General features: G+C 44.8%; 1 protein-coding gene across 6 annotated transcripts in view; it reads left to right on the top strand.

Annotated features, from left to right (window-relative positions):
* The window catches only part of SENP6 (SUMO specific peptidase 6), a 234,313-nt gene that overhangs the window by 136,291 nt on the left and 78,844 nt on the right, over positions 1-19,178 (top strand). For all 6 annotated transcript variants that reach the window (XM_073569311.1, XM_073569310.1, XM_073569306.1 and 3 more), the window contains 3 exons: positions 3,137-3,325; positions 6,298-6,524; positions 9,829-9,941. In XM_073569311.1, the coding sequence (XP_073425412.1) occupies positions 3,137-3,325; positions 6,298-6,524; positions 9,829-9,941 (529 nt within the window). The remainder of the gene's footprint in view (positions 1-3,136; positions 3,326-6,297; positions 6,525-9,828; positions 9,942-19,178) is intronic.

Below are 19,178 nucleotides of genomic sequence, written 5' to 3'. Positions count from 1 at the left end.
CATCAGAACTCTCAAGAGGCCTGCTCCCATTCCCATTCGGTTCTGCATGAAGGTCCTGGGGAAGATGGTGGCCTCCATGGAAGCAGTGCCCTTTGCGCAGTTTCATCTTCGCCCCCTCCAGCTGTCTCTGCTTTCAGCCTGGGACAAGACCACGATGTCCTTGGACCGGCCTTTTCGGCTTCCTCTCAGAGTGAGGCAGTCTCTCACTTGGTGGCTACGGCCAGCGTCAGTTCTCCAAGGGAGGTCCTTCCTTCCGCCTCAGTGGCAAATCATCACCACAGATGCGAGCCTTCTAGGATGGGGAGCCGTGTTCCATCAGAAAGCGGCCCAAGGCCGTTGGAAGCCACAGGAGTCTCTCCTCCCAATCAATCTTTTGGAGATCAGGGCTATTTTCCTGGCCCTTCTTCATTGGCAGCCCCTCCTCTCCGGCAAGCTGGTCCGTATTCAGTGGCGTACATCAACCATCAGGGGGGCACGCGCAGCAAACAAGTAATGTCAGAAGTGGCCAAGATATTACGCTGGGCAGACCGTTACGTTCCGACAATCTCCGCCGTCCATATTCCAGGGGTGGAAAATTGGGCAGCCGACTTTCTGAGTCGCCAGGGCCTAGCGTCCGGCGAATGGTCCCTGCACCCCGCGGTTTTCTCTCAGATATGCGACCGTTGGGGCACCCCGGATGTCGATCTCATGGCATCTCGGATGAACCACAAGGTGCCGCAGTTCGTAGCCAGGTCCAGGGACCCTCTAGCCGTCGCATGCGACGCACTGGTGACTCCATGGTCCCAGTTTCAACTTCCGTATCTGTTCCCGCCTCTGGCATTGATCCCTCGGGTGGTCAAAAAGATAAAATCGGAAGGCGTACCAGTGATTCTAGTCGCTCCAGATTGGCCAAGACGGCCTTGGTACGCGGAACTGGTCAACATGCTCGCGGACGTTCCCTGGAGGCTTCCGGACCATCCAGATCTTCTCTCGCAAGGCCCCCTTTACCACGAGAATTCTCAGTCTCTGAGTTTGACGGCATGGCCGTTGAGACCGCAATTCTGAAGGAATCAGGTCTGTCCAGTCAGGTTATTCAAACTATGATCAGAGCCAGGAAACCAGCCTCTTCTCGCATTTACTATAGGTACTGGAAGGCCTTTTTCCGTTGGTGCGATGATAAGAGTCTTCCCAATGTCTTTTTCTATCCCGTCTATCCTGGGGTTTCTTCAGGCTGGGTAAGGCCTGTTTCACACTTCCGTTTTTGTGTCCGCCAAACGGATCCGTTTCCGTTTTTTTGACGGAAACTGATGCAAACGGATCCGTTTTTTTAAAAACGGATCCGTTTTTTTGACGGATCCGCGGTAACCGCTAATGGAAGTCTATGGGACAAAAAAAACGGATCCTGAAAAAAATGGCGGATCCGTTTTTTTACGGAAACCAACGGATTTTGACGGATTTGAAAAAACGGAAGTGTGAAACAGGCCTTAGACGTGGGTCTGTCCCTCAGTACGCTCAAGGGCCAGGTTTCCGCTCTCTCTATCCTCTTCCAAAGAGAGCTAGCTTCTCTACCACAGGTCAAGACCTTTCTACAAGGGGTTTCCCACGTGGCTCCTCCTCATCATTCGCCAATAGACCCGTGGGATCTCAACCTCGTCCTTAGCACGCTCCAGAAGGCGCCGTTCGAGCCTCTCCAGGACATTCCTTTGTCCCTTCTCTCTTGGAAGGTCACCTTTTTGATCGCCATTTCATCCATCAGAAGAGTTTCTGAATTGGCGGCCTTGTCATGTCGTTCCCCTTACCTCATTCTCCATCAGGACAAAGCCGTTCTCAGGCCCGTTCCTTCTTTTCTTCCAAAGGTGGTTTCCGCTTTCCATATCAATGAGGATATCGTCCTTCCTTCCTTTTGTCCGGCTCCATCTCATCCTCTTGAGAAGTCTCTCCACAAACTGGACGTAGTTAGAGCCCTGCGTGTCTATCTTGCCAGGACCTCTTCCTTTCGTCTGTCCGATTCCTTGCTGGTCATCTTTGAAGGTCGCCAGAAGGGCCTTCCGGCTTCCAAATCCACGATCGCTCGCTGGATTCGTTCTACCATTCTGGAAGCGTATCGTCTTCAGGAAAAGCGGCCCCCTCCGGGAGTAACAGCTCATTCCACCCGGGCTGTGGCGACTTCGTGGGCTGCTCGTCACCAGGCCTCGGCCATGCAAATTTGCAAGGCTGCAACCTGGTCATCTTTGCACACCTTCACGAGGTTCTACAGGGTTCATACCCAGGCCTCGTCTGATGCTGTGGTTGGTAGGAAGGTCCTGCAGGCGGCGGTGGCTCACCGGCCGACCTGAGCCTTTCGGTTACTTTCGTCCCTTTTTGCTGTTCCCACCCTTGGGACTGCTTTGGGACGTCCCATGGTATTCTGTGTCCCCCATAAGGCGATAAAGAAAGATGGATTTTTGGTTCTTACCGTAAAATCTCTTTCTTGGAGCCTTCATTGGGGGACACAGCACCCTCCCTGTTTAAGTTGTACCGTGTTGGGTCTTAGAGTCCCTTGTTGGGTTGGTACATATGGTTCGAGTTTTTCTCGTTGCTTCTCCTACTGCTTTTTCACCAACTGAGGTGCTTGGTGCCTGTCGGTGGGTGTATACTGCCGGGGAGGAGCTAATTTTCTTGTTTTTGCATAGTGTCAGCCTCCTAGCAGCAGCAGCATACACCCATGGTATTCTGTGTCCCCCAATGAAGGCTCCAAGAAAGAGATTTTACGGTAAGAACCAAAAATCCATCTTTTGTTCTCTGAAACCAATTGAGCTTTTTTCCCTGGCTGTATGTTTGGGATCATTGTCTTGCTGAAATATCCACCCTCATTTCGTCATCATCCTGGTAGGTGGCAGATTTTTACCCAGAATGTCTCCATACATTTGTCCATTCATCCTTCTTTCTCTGTCACCCATGACAGCACCACGGAGAGAGGGGATCCACGGTGCTGTCATGGGTTCCGAGAAACACCGTTATCGGTGAGAAACTAAGCTATTCAATCGTATGAAGTTTGCGAGTGCCGTTTGCTAAAAACCATCTACTCACCATGTTGTTCACATCTTCAAACTTCACTGTTGGTCGGAAAATTCTGTTCATGTCTCTGCGAGTTAAATGTTGTGTTTCTTGTTCACAGCACTTAATGATGAAGATGGTTTTGAATTAATATTGCCTACTTCTGAGCTGACAAAGTGTGAATGGTGCAGTGCAAGAAAACTTCCAGTAGTCTATTTTCAAAGTACGCCGGGTCTCTGTAACAAGCTGCGGTCACAGTTTCAGATGAGCAGAGAAAATGAAGCTGGATGGTATGACTGCAATTCTACAAGTAAGTCTTCTCAGTTGTGTTTGGGGTTGGTTTTCTAGTTGGACCTCCGTCACTTGTATACCCTCTGGAGCTCATGGTTTTTTTTTTTTTCACATTTGAGACTCCAAATCTTAAAGGAATATGGCTATAGTACAGTATGCATTCAGCCGTCAGTAGTTATTCAGTAGACTGTCAGGTAATGTGATTTAGTAGTAATCTATTTCTTAAAGGGGTTGGCCACTACTTTTTTTCATTGGTGACCTATTTTAAGGATGGCCCATCAATATCTGATTGGTGGGGTGGGTGACACCGCACCCAAGATGTTACCAGCGCCAGCTGGAAGTTTTCAGATTCTGCCGAAACACAACAGCTCCATAATTTCTATAGCGGCTGGGTAATGCACATCAACCCCATATTCAAAACGAAGCATCCAAGAACTTCCAGGATGGCGCCAATTACAGCTGGATAGAATATCAATAAAAAACATAGTGGCCAGCCTCTTTAAAGGGGTTGTCTGGTCCAAAATAATAAGTCTGCAGTCACTATGTGTGATTGCAAATTTATGAATCCCTCAAGCACAAGCACTGTGCTTTGCGAGGATTCACTGGTTTCTGAGCAAGGACTGGAGGAGGGTATGTATGCGTTATACATACTCCCAACCAGAGGCCGAAAAGTGGGCGCGACCTCGCACCATACACTTATATGGAGCAAAGTCGTGCTCCGTTTAGTGATGCAGCTGCCCAGTAGGTGTGAATTTGCTCAATGCAAGTGAATGGAGTGAGGCCGCGTCCACAAGTTGGCCTGTGGTCGGGGGTATCTATATCGCATATGTACCTGCCAGTCCTGGCTCAGAAAGCAGCGAATGTCCAGAGTGCATTCACTGGGAGGATTCATGAGTCTGCGGTGACAGAGTGACTGCAGAATTATCATTTTGGACCGGACAACCCCTTTTAAGCGACGGACATGACTAATCCTAGGCACTTGTGAACCAGAGTTATACGTCAAATTACACTGTAATTATACTTATGTATATCTGAACATAGTCTTAAAGGGTTATTCCCAAAATAACACGTTCTTCTCTATCCATAGAATAGAGGATAACTAGTATCTTCACTATAGTGGCTGCGGGTGTTGGAGTTGTACCTGGCCCTGAAGACCAGGAGGGCTCAAAGTACATGACAATACCAATACTTATTAAACAGAAGCTTTAATTTATTTGTAAAGAATGTTTATCGTTTTTTCTTTTTTTCTTTTTACATATTACAATCTGTAATAAAAATAAAAAATAGAACCTTCATATTGGCTGCTAGGACCTTTTTAGACACCAATTTCCTATTGTTTTAGTAAAATAAACATGGCCATCACCACAATGGTCAGACATAGCCCTATCTTTTGCATTGAAGTGACTATTGAATGTGCAAATGTCAATGTGAAGGGAGTGGGAGCAGGTCTGCTGTGACATCCCCTATTGTGATTAGTGGATCCTAAGTTACCAGCTGTGTATAGAGGCGTTACCTGTCATTATGATCCTGCTTCTAATGATAATGAGCCTCCATAAAAACTCTTCCTAAAAGGACAGGAATTCTAAAACAGCCCCAATGACTGGTGCGGAAACAGCAAGATTACTATTTAATAAAGATCATGATATGAAAAAAAAGCATTCCCAATTATTTTTTTCTTTTTAATACATGTAACACAAAAACCTAATTTAAGCAGTAGGGCATTTTTTTTTCTTTTTAAAGACCATTGATGGTTAATGAACCTGTTGGAAATGTTGTATTGGTTCCCATGAGTTTAAAATTACGCCACTGGCGATAACTCTCCTCTGTTGGCTCCCCCAGTGATCCCAAAATCTGGGTTCTAGAACTTTGACTGGAACAGAGGTGTGTGTGCCTGACCTCTGCTTCATTCATCGCTTATAAGACTGCCAGAAACAGCTGTACTCTGCTTGTCATAGACAATGGATAGAGTAGAGGCCAAGCATGCACACCTGCATTACTTTCAGGATCTTCCATAATCCCATTTTATGTATCTTTGGGTGGTCCCTGCAGTCAGAACCCCAGTGATCAGCAGGTTATTACTTATTTTTGGTTAATCTTTAACTGTATTAAGATATATAATAGATAAAATAATATTCCAGATCACCCTCAGGTTATTCGCATGCAGTCTGCAGCACAGATAGGGGCTCTGCCTTGGCACGAGAAAACTTGATAAAGGAAGGCTAATCCAGCCCAAATGACATGCAATCTTCTTTATTTGTAGAGATCATACAGAGGACGACTGGTTAAACATTCGTGTTAAAAGCAAAGATGGCGTATATGCGTTTCTGGTGCCACCACACCCTTAATGATGAACAAGTAGATGCCATTTTTTTTATTTTAATAAATGTTTTACCAGTCGTCCTTGGTATAATACAATCTTCTTTATTCAATATGTATGTCTGTTGGGCTGGATTATCCTTTATTTTATCACACCAAGATATATGGCCTGATTCACTATTGCATTTTCTCCATTTTCTCTAGTTTTTGGTATTTTTTGCTTGTTTTTATTTGCGCCTTCTTCTTTTTTAAGTTTATTTTATGTGTTCACCTGTTTTTTTGTTTTCTTTTGCCATTGTAGGCAGTGTTTAGGGTTTCCAGATGTTTTTCACTTGATTTATCAATTGCGACTATTTTAAAATGTCTAAGAATTTTGCACAAATATACTCTAGTCCTGCATTTGTTATTTTATGTACACATGAAACAGTTGTGTAAATTTTACAACATTATAGCGAAACATGTGCAACTCTTTCCTCTAAAAAATAAAATGCAAAAAAGACAGAAATAAAGGGCAGTTTAGAGTTTGAACAAAGTTAATTAACCTTGTGTGGTATTTTGACGAGTTTGGCGCAAAATTGTCAACAAATATAACGACATAAGGCATTTAAAAATTTTTTTAAAAAATGATGAATGGAGTCCTGCTTGTTAATAATTGTCTGCACTTTTCTGTTGTAGGCATAGCAGAGCAATACATTGTGTTAATCTTTGACAGACCTCTAGAAGCACATGAAATTGTTTGTTTCGAAAGGATACAATCTGAAGTTGGAGAAAAACAATTAATTCCCAACTTTTTTTCAAAAATGTCATTTGATGAAGCAAATAGACGACTTGTTGCCTCCACCAATCATGGTACAGAAACACCTTCAGCAGCTTCCACTCCAAAGGACCACATAACTCGAAGCGTAAATGTTTTCTTTTTCTCATTATTTTCTGCATGAGGGACTCCTCCCTGCTACTGTTCAAATGCTTGTATTTCTTTTTACCTGTAATTTTGATATTAATCCTATGTAAATCTTACAGGAAATCCACAGGAGATGTGATCACTTGCTGGTTTGTGGTGTCCCTCCGCTGTGACCTTCACTGACAGTGAGAACGGGGCATTTTTATCCCTACTGGGAAGCTTTATCCCCGTTTTCAAAATGGCGTGGCATATTGCACGCCTGACCCGGGCCCTATTCATTCTCTATGGGGCTGCTGGAAAAGGTCAAGGGCAGCACTCAACATCCCCATAGGAAATGAGCAGAGCAGCGGTCGAGCATGTGCGCTCCATGCACTCCATTCTGCCGGTTCCCACCAATCAACAAGCTATACCCGGACCCTTGGACAAGTGATTTGTTGTTTTAACCTGGAGAGCCCCTTTTAGGATTTTTTTTTTGTGTCTAGGCAGTTCTCATAATAAATACTAGTATAAAATGCAGAGAAAGAAGAGAGAATTAATATATAACTTTTAATTCGGAAAGGTATAAATTGCCAGGCATCATGCCTTAAGAAATCTTTAAGGGGTGGTCTGAAACCAATGGTGAATTTCATATTAAATGTCTATTCAATTTAATAATATAAAAACATTTTAATATACTTCAGTTACAAATTCACTCTACTCTAATGTCCTGCCTGCATTGTCTTTATTTTTTTTAAATAAATACTTTTGCTGAAGTTTTGTTTGAGAACCCCCAGTGCATACTGGGATTCTGGGAATGTCACCAGGCGGCCTGAGCTGCAGTTATTACGTGGCTGTAACGTCCATTTCAGGCGGCTGGACTAGTCCTTGTTCTGCTGAGCATGCACAGGCTGTCAATGCCAATGCATGCTCAGTATGCTGTCTCTGCCCTATAATGCTCTGAAAGTGCACTGGCTTGGTGCTCTTAGCCAGCACTGAATAGAAGTGAAGAGCCAGAAAGAGTGCGCATTGAAAAGGAGAGAGCAGAGACTAGTCCCCGAAACACGTTACTGATGACATCCTGTTTTCGGATGGGGGCAGCATCTGTGGCAGTGACCGTAGCCCCAGCCCCCTGATGAGATCTGATTTGAGTATCACAGCGTGCACTGGAGATTCTCAAATGAAAAGTTTACTGAAGTGTTGAAGTTCCGAGAGCTGTAGCAGTGGCTTTCTCCCCGCTTCCTTTTAAGAACACGTGAACACTCAGCTGTGCCAAACGTTCATGTGTATGGGGGAGTTGAGAGATGACTGACGGTTCGATATGCCTTTAGCCTGTGTCTATTGAAAGTATATGGCCTGCTCTAATGTGACATTGAAATATCCTGTCATGACACTTTATTTTTTTTCTTTTAAGTGAAGCTGTCATGCATGACCAGTCGCGATGGGAACCCGTCAGGATGTTATAGAGACAGGAGGAACTGATCACATTGTTAAACATTTTTCAGTGAAAAGTTTCAGTATAATTTGTAGTTTGTAATGTGCAAAAGTGCTCGTGTACACACAGAGTATCGCGGGTGCTTGAGCGACATACTCAAATCCCTGCCCCTAATGTTTTGCAGCTGTTAACAAAAAAACACACTGGGATTGCCTGCCATACTACACATGCAATCCCCGCATGTTCTTTGGCTGTCTCAGGCTGTGTGCACACGATGCAGATTTGCTGCGGTTCCGCAGCGGATTTTAACCCGCAGAAGCGTTGCATATCCGCATTGTGATGTACAGTAGCCTTAAAATGAATGGGAAAAAAAAACGCTGTGCAGACGCTGCGGATTTTTCCGCGGTACAAAATCCGCAGCATGTTACTTCTTTTGTGCGGTTTTCCATCTCCCCGTCACCAAATCAGCAGGGGGAAAACCGCAAGAAAACCACATGAAAAATGGAAGAAATCCGCAGGAAAAATGCAGGTAATTTGACCTGCGGATTTCTTCCATTCTGCGCGGAAAAATCCGCAGGGCCAAAAAGTACATCTGCACTCAGCCTAACAGCGGCAAAACATGCGGGGCTTAGACTCGAGCTTGCCACTCGAGCAACCCGCGATACCCTATGTGTACCAGAGCACTTGATGCAAACTCGAGTAGCGAGCACTCTCGCTCATCACTGCTTAAAAGGTGCAATCCGAGCATGCGCGGGTGCTAACCCGGGTGTTTTCGCGTGCTCAAATATTATGTTTCAGATGCTGTGCCTACATGTCTCGTGGCTGTTACAGTTGAAACACATACAGTGATTGCTTAACAAACGGGCAATCCCTGCATGCAGCCGCAGGAACTCAAATTTATTTTTCGAGCACGCTGAAGACACTGGTTTAGCTCCCAAACATGCTCGGATAACACCGGATCCCAGCACATTCGCTCATCACTAGTAATTCATTAATTGAAATCCCTTGTATGTTTGTGTATTGAGGAGTCCAGTGGGCGGTCCTGTTGTGTGATTGACAGTCTTTGTATATCTGCATTCTGAGATTGGCTGTCAATCACTGTAGGACCGCCCACTGGACTTGTATGTATACAAACATCAGGGATTTCAATTAATTATATGATTTACTGAATCTTTTCCCACAGACCTATGTATTATTCGCTCCGCTTCTTTCTCTGCCATGTAGTATGTACAGATCAGACTACATGTGCAATGTGATGGGTTCACTTTAAACTATAGTTGCAATACACTCTATACAGAAGTTAAAGTTTTAAACATTTGTTAATACCAGGGGTTTATGCACACGTTAAGTATTTGCTGCAGACATTTCTACATAAGGACAACCGGTCTGTTGACAGAAAAAACAATGCATAAAAAATGCATGTTTTTGCGTGCTGTTTTGATGTGGCTTTAATGCGTCTTTTCCCATCTATTAGAATGGGTGATAGAAAGAACTGTCATGCTGCGTATTTGAAACTGCTTCAAGTCTACAAGGAAAAAAATAAGCAGCATGAGATTTCAGAAATCTCCCATTTGCTGACACTGTAAAATGCTGTGTTATTTTTTTGTGGCAAAAACGCAACGTGTGAACATACCCTAAAGCTAGACCTGCAGTGAAATGACACTGAAAATTTTGGTCTAATGTCTCAAGCAACTTGGAGCCCCCAATATATTATTGCTGTGTAGTATGCTGCAATTTTATCAGAAATCAACAGTGTAGAAAATGTATCACTTTTCTGAAAAGGGCACTTCATACATAGGTCAGATCTCAGGCACTGCGCAGCCAACTGCACTGGATATATGGCTGTCATAAGCCAGGAGTGGTTCACAGCTATTTTTTTTTCCTTTTCATAAAGGCTACGTCAGAAACTCGAATGAAATTGCGGAACACCACACCTCACTTGCAGTTCTTTGAAGATGAAGAAGAAGAAGTCGACACACACACGGTCTTTGTTGGCCCAATTGTAAAGTAAGTCTAAAGTTCGTTAGATTATCTGTTAACAAACTTGGAGAAATTGTTATCCAGCTCCACTACTTGTTGTAAATGTGATTAAAAAAAAAAAATCTATGAACAGTTCAAGATTTCGTTTCAGCCAAATTATTTGAGAAGCCATTTTTGTGTCACCTTTTGAATTTATTTGTTTTGCCTGTTATTACTACTTGAGGCCTTTTTTGCCATTTGTTTCTCCAGCAGTGCATCCACAATGATTTTATTAAAGGGTTGTAGAATTGGGGATAAGTTTGCTGATCATTGGGAGATCAGAGTTAGGCCGGGGTCACACTTGCGAGTGCAATGCGAGAAACTCTCATCAATACCCAGGCACTGCCGCCGGAGGTTCGGACCGGAGCGTTAAGCTGCATAGAAGTACATGCGGCCGCACACTCCGGTCCTGAGTGCCGGCGGCAGTGCGTGGTATTGATGCGAGTTTCTCGCATTGCACTCGCAAGTGTGACCCCGGCCTTAAGGCTTGCATTTTTACTGCTTTTTTCTGTAAATTAAAAGTGGCTTTTTACAGTAACAGCAAAAGCTATGAGATTTCTGAAATCTCATGCACACACTGTTTTTTGTTTTTTTTTTTCTAACTGATTTTGAAAACTGCAGCATGTCACTCCTTTCAGCACTTTTGTAGCATTTTTTCACCCTTAGAAAGCAAATGAGTAAGGCTAGTTTCACACTAGCGTTTCTGCCGTCTGCGCACGGCCGCCGATAATCTCTGCCCCCGCCGCGCCCCCTCCTGACATCACCGCCTATTATCGCACATGGCCGCATGCGATCTGCGCACCCTATCTTTAATATAGGGTGCGCAGACCATGCGCTAGTAGGATTTTTGAGTGTGCTGCGCACTTTTGTAGGTGTGCCGGTGTGCGCCGAACTCAGCATGTTGCATTTTGGCGCGCTCGGCGCACCTTCAAAAGTGCGCAGCGCACTCAAAAATCCTACTAGCACACGGTCTGCGCACCCTATATTAAAGATAGGGTGCGCAGATCGCATGCGGCCATGTGCGATAATAGGCGGTGATGTCAGGAGGAAGTGCGGCAGGGGGCAGGGCTTATCGGCGGCCGTGCGCAGGCGGCAGAAACGCTAGTGTGAAACTAGCCTTAGTGCGAAGAAAAGCAGCAGTGAACATTGTCATTAGCTTTTCCTGGGCTGTTAGTGAAAAAGCAGATACAGGATTAGTATAGTTTAATGAAATTAGTGATGTGTTAAAATTAACAATTGCCTGAGCAATTCAGTGGACCAATAATGTGTAACTACATTGCCTGACCAATGTGTGAAATTGAACGTTACCCAGCCAGCTCAATGGCTCTGACCAATATGTGAAATTTAAGTGTCCACCCTACAAAATGCCCTACCAATGTCTTGGGTAAACTATTCCAGAGCAATTCAACTCCCCCCGCCTGCCCGCTGTTGTTACTTTTGTAATTATGTATTTTTTCCTGAGCTCCTGAAGTTTTTTGTTGTGAATAGTAACTATTTTTTTTTAGAATTTAGAAATCTTTTTCCACTGACTAATATGATCAATTTAACATTTTTTTTTTTCAAAAATTTTTTATGGTTTCTCATATGTCTTGCATTAGTGGCCTTACACCTTGTTCATGCTTGTATAGTAGAAGCAAAGTTGAACTTTGGGATCCTGAAAAATGCAGCAAGAAAAGCAGCAAAAAAGCCAGCAAAACCTGCTTTTTTTTCCTGCAGCTTTTTTACTGCCAAGAGATCAGGTTTTGGCTGCAGAAAAAAAAGTAACATGCGAACATAGCCTTACTCTAGCTAAACCTTCTCTCCATTTATTGTCTGCGGCACTGACTTAGGCCCGGGCCTTCACACGTTTGCTTAAAAATACGTACATGTGAGACTGCCTGTTTTTACTGTCCGTGTGGCTGTCTGTGTGTACTTGTGTACATCAGTGTGCCGTCCGTGTGACAAAAATCAGAATAGAATGAAGAATAGAAACTACTGATTTTATGTGTAAAAGATGTGCAAAGATAATAGATACAGGAGGAAAACCAGACCCAAGCTTAAATTATCTATTTTACAAAGACCTAAACAGATGGGCGGGGCAGCGCTGTCAGATTTTCATTTATATTATCTTGCTGGGCAGATTAAGACCTTGAGTAGATGGATGCCTGACAGTCGCTTGCCTAAAGGCCCCGTTACTCGCGACGATATTGTGAACGATATCGTTGCAACGTTACCAGTTTGGTGACGTTGCAGCGATGTCGAAACGACATTGTTGCATGTGACACGTAGCAACGATCAGTTGGCTGATTGTTAATCGTTGCCTAATGGTCTGGGCCATAAATCTATCGTTGGTCTCCCACTGGGCAGCACACATTGCTGCGTGTGACAGCGATATACCAACGATCAGCGAGCTCCCAGCGCCGTACAGCAGACGCTGGGAGCTGGTATCCAGGGTAAACAGCGGGTAACGAAGAGCTGCGCGTCACTTAGATACCCGCTGTTTACCCTGGATACCAGCATGCTCGCTGGTCCTGATCGCTGGTGAGTCTGCCTATGTGACAGCTCACCAGCGATCAGCTATCTATGTCCCAGCGATCCCATGCACGTCAGATCGCTGGGACATTGAAGTGTGTAACGGGGCCCTAACTCTGAAAGTCATCTGGCCCATGCTGCAAGAATTGACTGCCCGCTGGGTTTTTTAGAAACGAATAAACCCGGCACTCCCCGATTATTATCTTTACTCCGATTAGCGGGCTCAGTCTGGAAACAAATTAAAAAGATGGTCCATTTTGGGGATATTGTAGCTGAAATGCCATTATGGAACAATGGTTATTTTTCGATGCTGTTGAACCACCCATCCGTTGAGTTCTGGATTTCACATGGTCTCAATGGTCAAAGACTTATACAGTACCTTGCGAAAGTATTCGGCCCCCTTTTCAACCTTTTCCCACATCATATGCTTCAAACATAAAGATAACAAATGTAAATTTTTGGTGAAGAATCAAAAACAAGTGGGACACAGTTGTGAGGTTGAACGAAATTTATTGGTTATTTTAAATTTTTGTGGAAATACAAAAACTGAAAAGTGGGGCGTGCAATATTATTCGGCCCCTTTAACTTAATACTTTGTTGCGCCACCTTTTGCTGCTATTACTGCTGCAGGTAGCTTGGGGTATGTCTATCAGTTTTGTACATTGAGAAACTGAAATTCTTGCCCATTCTTCCTTGGCAAACAGCTCGAGCTCAGTGAGGTTTGATGGAGATTGTTTGTGAACAGCAGTTTTAAGCTCTTTCCACAGATTCTCGATTGGATTCAGGTCTTGACTTTGACTTGGCCATTCTAACACCTGGATACGTTTATTTGTGAACCATTCCATTCTAGATTTTGCTTTGTTTGGCATCATTGTCTTGTTGGAAGATAAATCTCCGTCCCATTCTCAGGTCTTTTGCAGACTCCCAACAGGTTTTCTTCAAGAATGGTCCTGTATTTGGCTCCATATTCCCATGAATTTTAACCATCTTCCCCTGTCCCTGCTGAAGAAAAGCAGGCCCAAACCATGATGCTACCACCACCATGTTTGACAGTGGGGACGGTGTGTTCAGGGCGATGAGCTGTGTTGCCTTTACGCCAAACATATTGTTTGGCATTGTTGCCAAAAAGTTTGATTTTGGCTTCATCTGACCAGAGCACCTTCTTCCACATGTTTGGTGTGTCTCCCAGGTGGCTTGTTGCAAACTTTAAACAACACTTTTTATGCATATCTTTGAGAAATGGCTTTCTACTTGCCACTCTTCCATAAAGGCCAAAGTTGTGCAGTGTACGACTGATTGATGTCCTATGGACATACTGTCCCACCTCAGCTGTAGATCTCTGCTGTTCATCCAGAGTGATCATGGGCCTCTTGGCTGCATCTCTGATCAGTCTTTTCCTTGTTTGAGATGAAAGTTTAGAGGGACGGCCTGGTCTTGGTAGATTTGCAGTGGTATGATGCTCCTTCCATTTCACTGATTGCTTGCACAGTGCTCCTTGGGATGTTTAAAGTTTTGGAAATCATTTTGTATCCAAATCCGGCTTTAAACTTCTCCACAACAGTATCACGGACCTGCCTGTTGTGTTCCTTGTCTTGATGATGCTCTGTGCTTCAAACAGAACCCTGAGACTATCACAGAGCAGGTGAATTTATACGAAGACTTGATTACACACAGGTGGATTATATTTATCATCATTAGTCATTTAGGACCACATTGGATCATTCAGAGATCCACAATGAACTTCTGGAGTGAGTTTGCTGCACTAAAAGTAAAGAGGCCGAATAATATTGCACTCCCCACTTTTCAGTTTTTGCATTCCACAAAAATTTAAAATAACCAATAAATTTCGTTCAACTTCACAATTGTGTCCCACTTTTTGTTGATTCTTCACCAAAAATTTACTTTTGGTATCTTTATGTTTGAAGCATAATATGCGGGAAAAGGTTGAAAAGTTCCAGGGGGCCGAATACTTTCGCAAGGCACTGTATGTAAATGGTGTTCTAGTGTCCTTCGAGCAAACTCCAAAAACATCCCAAGGTCCCAATTTTTTCGCTACCTTCAGCTTAGATCAGCTATCCAGTCACACCTACTCTCCGCGGGTGAGTTCCAAACTATCTCATCTTTCCCTTTAATAGGAATCCTTATGTTGCAGGGGCCCCAGGGTCTCATTTCCGCTCTATACACTTATATGCTGTCTGTGGGAGCAGGCTCTGCCGTGGTGGCAATAAGGAGAATGTGGGAGGGTCTTTTTCCTTATGCTCAGGAGGAGGATTGGGAAGAGGTTCTTGAATCTTAGATTGGGGTGTCTCCATCAATCAACAATAGAATGATTCAACTATATATGATACACCAGTCATATTTAACCCCGTCACGACTCTCCAAAATGGGTCGACTCCAGTCTTCGGAGTGTTTGAGATGTCATTCGACGGATGCAGATTTTACTCATATGGTATGGAGTTGCCCTATTATCCTCTCCTATTGGAATGAGGTAACATCGCTGTTGACTTCACTAGTACAAATCCCGGTTCCCCTTAACCCACTGGTCTGTTTGTTCGGGGTGTTGGACAGGGAGATGTGGGGACATTGTGTTCGAATTTTCTTCCGGGAGACACTCTTTCTGGCTAGAAAAATATTGGCACTGCGTTGGATGGGTGGTGTACATCCTTCTCTCAGAGCCTTTATTTGAATTGGTAAATTCGGTTATACCGTATGAGCGAACATTGTATCAGAATCGGGCTGTCTTGGGAAATTTGGCAAAATTTGGGATAGATGGAACTCCTCTTATCTTACCGTTCTAGTACGTGGTCGTTCGGTACCACCATAAATATTATACTTAAAATTCCTTCGACTATCCTATGGCATTGAATGGCTATTTATAATAATACATAATTGTGCTTGGCAGTGTGTTAGTAGTAGTTGTTGTTTAATTAAGGTGTAATGTCATTTTAAGATGTATGTCACCAAGTGGTTATAAAGACAAGATGTTATGCCTATCTGTTGACTTGGTTTATTATCCTCACAGCAGTGTAACATAGTTTTGAAGGCTGAAGGAAGACCTTATGTCCATCTAGTTCAGCCTATTTTTAGTGCAGCTGTTCTGCATTGTTGCATGGATTTATGAAACCAAAAGTTGTATTAAGAATCTAATGTGCAAGGTTGCTGTACTTTTATGTTTGTGCGGACATATGCATGTATACTACTTGGCCATATACATATGTGTATACGTTGTTTTATGGTTAATAAACAAATTGAAAAAAAAAAGATAATAGTTACATGTATAGATAGATACATATGTGACAAATATCTAGCTATTTGTAAAATTTGTGCCTTTAATGTGTAACTTGCTGTACATCTTTTAACCTAATAAATATTTGAAAAAAATGTGGGGTCCCCCTCATTTTTGTTAACCAGCAAAGAAGCTGAGAGCTGATATTATCAGGCTGGGAAGGTCCCTGGTTATTGGGCCCTTCTCAACCTAAAAATACCAGCCCTCAGCTACCTCCAAAATGGAACATCACATGAGAGGCTCCAATTCTGGCATTTTTCCTTGGCATTAACGATGCCCTGGTGCGATGGCAATGAGCTTGGGGTTGAGGTCAGTTGTGAATTGTCCAAAAACACAGCTGACATCAAGCCCTGGTGTTAGTAATGGAGAGGTGTCTATCAGACACCCCCATTACTAACCCATGAAACAAAAGAATAACATGCAAACCAAACTTTTATTGAAATAAACACTTCCCAAAACTTTCCCTGGCTTACCACTTTATTAAAGAATAAAAAAAAACACAGGCCCAATGTAGTCCGCCCAAATCAATGTAGTCCAGCGATTGGAAACCTGAAAACAACATGCACACAAAACACAGAAATAAAACATTTCCCTCATTCACCACTTTTATTAAAAAAAAAAATAGTTCCCGCACAGGTCCGAAGTAGTCCAACGAATCCTCCGCACAGTGCCTATGGAGCCTCATTCAGACATTTCATAGGCTTTGCAGGCAGCCACTTCTGGGTCGTGCAGCACGAGACCCAGCGATTCTGATGAGCGGTGACATCAATAACTTTATCACTCACCAGAGTCGCCGGGTCTTGCTCAGCGCAGCATGACCCAGAAGTGATTGTTAGCAAAGCATATGAAGCATCAGAGCGAGGCTCCATAGGCATTGTGTGGAGGATCCGCTTGGAGTGAGTCAGACCTGTGAGGTTACTTTTTTAAAATAAAGTAATCATGATAGTGTCAGGGAGTGTTTATTTCAATAAAAGGAGATTTTTGTGTACTCACCGTAAAATCTTTCTCTTAGCCTTTAATTGGGGGACACAGAACCTTGGGTGTTATGCTGCTGTCCACTAGGAGGCGACACTATGCATAATCTGAAAAAGATTAACTTTGGCTCCTCCTCTGCAGTATACACCCCTGGACGGCGTCAGCCTTCTCCAGTTTTGTGCCAAAGCATAAGGAGGAACGTAACCAAATAACATAACCATGCCTGTGAGAAGGCTACTATGTACAAGCTCAAAGAACAATATGAGAACTCAACAGGAAACAACGGCCCGTAAGGGCAACAGGGTGGGAGCTGTGTCCCCCAATTAAAGGCTAAGAGAAAGAGAGATTTTACGGTGAGTACACAAAAATCTCCTTTACTCTGTCGCCTAATTGGGGGACACAGAACCCTGGGACGTCCCAAAGCAGTCCCTGGGTGGGAAGCAGTGGGCGAATATTGTGCTGACAGTCCCCTAGACTTGGGGTACTGCCGCCTGCAGAACCAGTCTACCCAGGCTCGCATCCGCTGAGGACTGGGTATGAACACTGTAGTGTTTCGTAAACGTGTGTAGGCTAGTCCAAGTGGCCGCCTTGCACACTGGTTGTGCCGAAGCCTGATGCCGAATGGCCCAGGAGGCCCCTACTGCCCGTGTAGAGTGTGCCGTGATACCGGCCGGAAGAGGGGAACTGTTAAGTCGGTAGGCCTCATGTATGGTGGACTTGATCCACCTGGCAAGGGTAGCCTTGGAAGCCGGCAACCCCTTGCGACTACCTTCCGGAAGAATGAAGAGGGAATCAGATTTCCGGAAAGGTGCAGTCCTGGACACGTAAATCCGCAATGCTCTGACGAGGTCAAGCGTATGCAGAGCCTTCTCCACTCTATGAACCGGAACCGGGCAAAGGGAAGGCAGTGAAATCTCTTCATTAAGGTGAAAGTTGGACACAACCTTCTGAAGGAAGGATGGTACCGTGCGGAGAACCACCTTGTCCTGGTGAAAGGCTAGGAAAGGCCATCTGCAGGAAAGTGCTGACAATTCCGACACTCTGCGTAACGAGGTGATCGCCGCTAGAAAAACCACTTTCTGAGACAGAATGGAGAGTGGAACTCCTCTAAGAGGTTCGAAGGGTGGAGCTTGCAATGCTGTCAGGACCAGATTGAGGTCCCACGTATCCAGCGGACGTTTGTAGGGAGGAACCAATCGGGAAACTCCCTGGATGAAAGTCCTTACTTGCGGTTTAATAGCAATGCGCTTTTGAAAAAGGACTGAAAGCGCCGACACCTGACTCTTAAGCGAACTTAAGGATAGCTTGGCATCTAGGCCCGATTGAAGAAAACCTAGTACCTTCGGGAGGGAATAAGGGAGTGGGACTTGTCCATGAGATTCGCACCAAGAAAAGAAAGCTCTCTTGGTACGATAATAGAGCTTGGCGGAGGCAGGCTTCCTTGCCCTGATCATAGTTGCAATGACTGCCGGTGAAAAACCTGCCTGGGTTAGAATCCAGGTTTCAAGGGCCATGCCGTCAAATTGAGAGCCCCTGAATTCTGGTGGAAGAACGGACCTTGAGACAGAAGGTCGTGACGGTCGGGTAGACGCCAGGGGGCGTCTGCCGTAAGTTGGACGATGTCGGCGTACCAAGTACGTCTGGGCCAGTCTGGCGCGATGAGGATGGTCGGAACTCCCTCTTGCTTGATCTTCCTCACGACCCTGGCGATTAGGGGGAGGGGTGGAAAAATGTACAGGAGTCGGAACTGGGACCAGTCCTGGACCAGGGCATCCGCTCCGAGCGACCGCGGGTCGTGTGTCCTGGCCATGAAATTGGGAACCTTGGTATTGAGATGGGATTCCATTAGGTCCACATCCGGGGTTCCCCAGCGTTGACAGATCTGGTAAAAAATCTCGGGATGGAGAGACCACTCCCCCGAGTCCATTCCTTGCCTGCTGAGGAAGTCGGCTTCCCAGTTTTCTACACCTGGAATGTGTACCGCAGAAAGTACCGACCTTGTGTCTTCCGCCCAGCGGAGGATATGAGCCACTTCTCTCATCGCCTGGGCGCTGCGGGTCCCGCCTTGGTGGTTCACGTATGCCACAGCCGTGGCATTGTCCGACTGTATCCGTATGTGCGAGGCTGCAAGCAAGTGATGAAATGCTCTCAGTGCCAAGAGAATGGCCCTGATTTCCAGAACATTGATAGGCAATGTCACTTCCCTCGGTGACCACTTGCCCTGTGCCCTGTGATGTAGGTGCACCGCCCCCCAGCCTGTCAGGCTTGCATCGGTAGTCAGGATCTTCCATTGTCCTGAGAGGAATGGCTTCCCTCGTGTAAGCGAGTTTGGTTTGAGCCACCAATGCAGGGACCTCCTGGTTGATGACGTCAACCTGAACTCCCTGTCGAGGGAGAGAGGGTTCCTGTCCCAAGATCTGAGTATGGCTAGTTGAAGGACCCTGAGGTGAAAC

Source organism: Dendrobates tinctorius, unplaced genomic scaffold, assembly GCF_039654945.1.
Source record: "Dendrobates tinctorius isolate UK_male_01 unplaced genomic scaffold, ASM3965494v1 ptg000024l, whole genome shotgun sequence".
Classification (NCBI taxonomy): Eukaryota; Metazoa; Chordata; class Amphibia; order Anura; family Dendrobatidae; genus Dendrobates; species Dendrobates tinctorius.
This window is presented reverse-complemented; position numbering and strand designations above follow the sequence as displayed.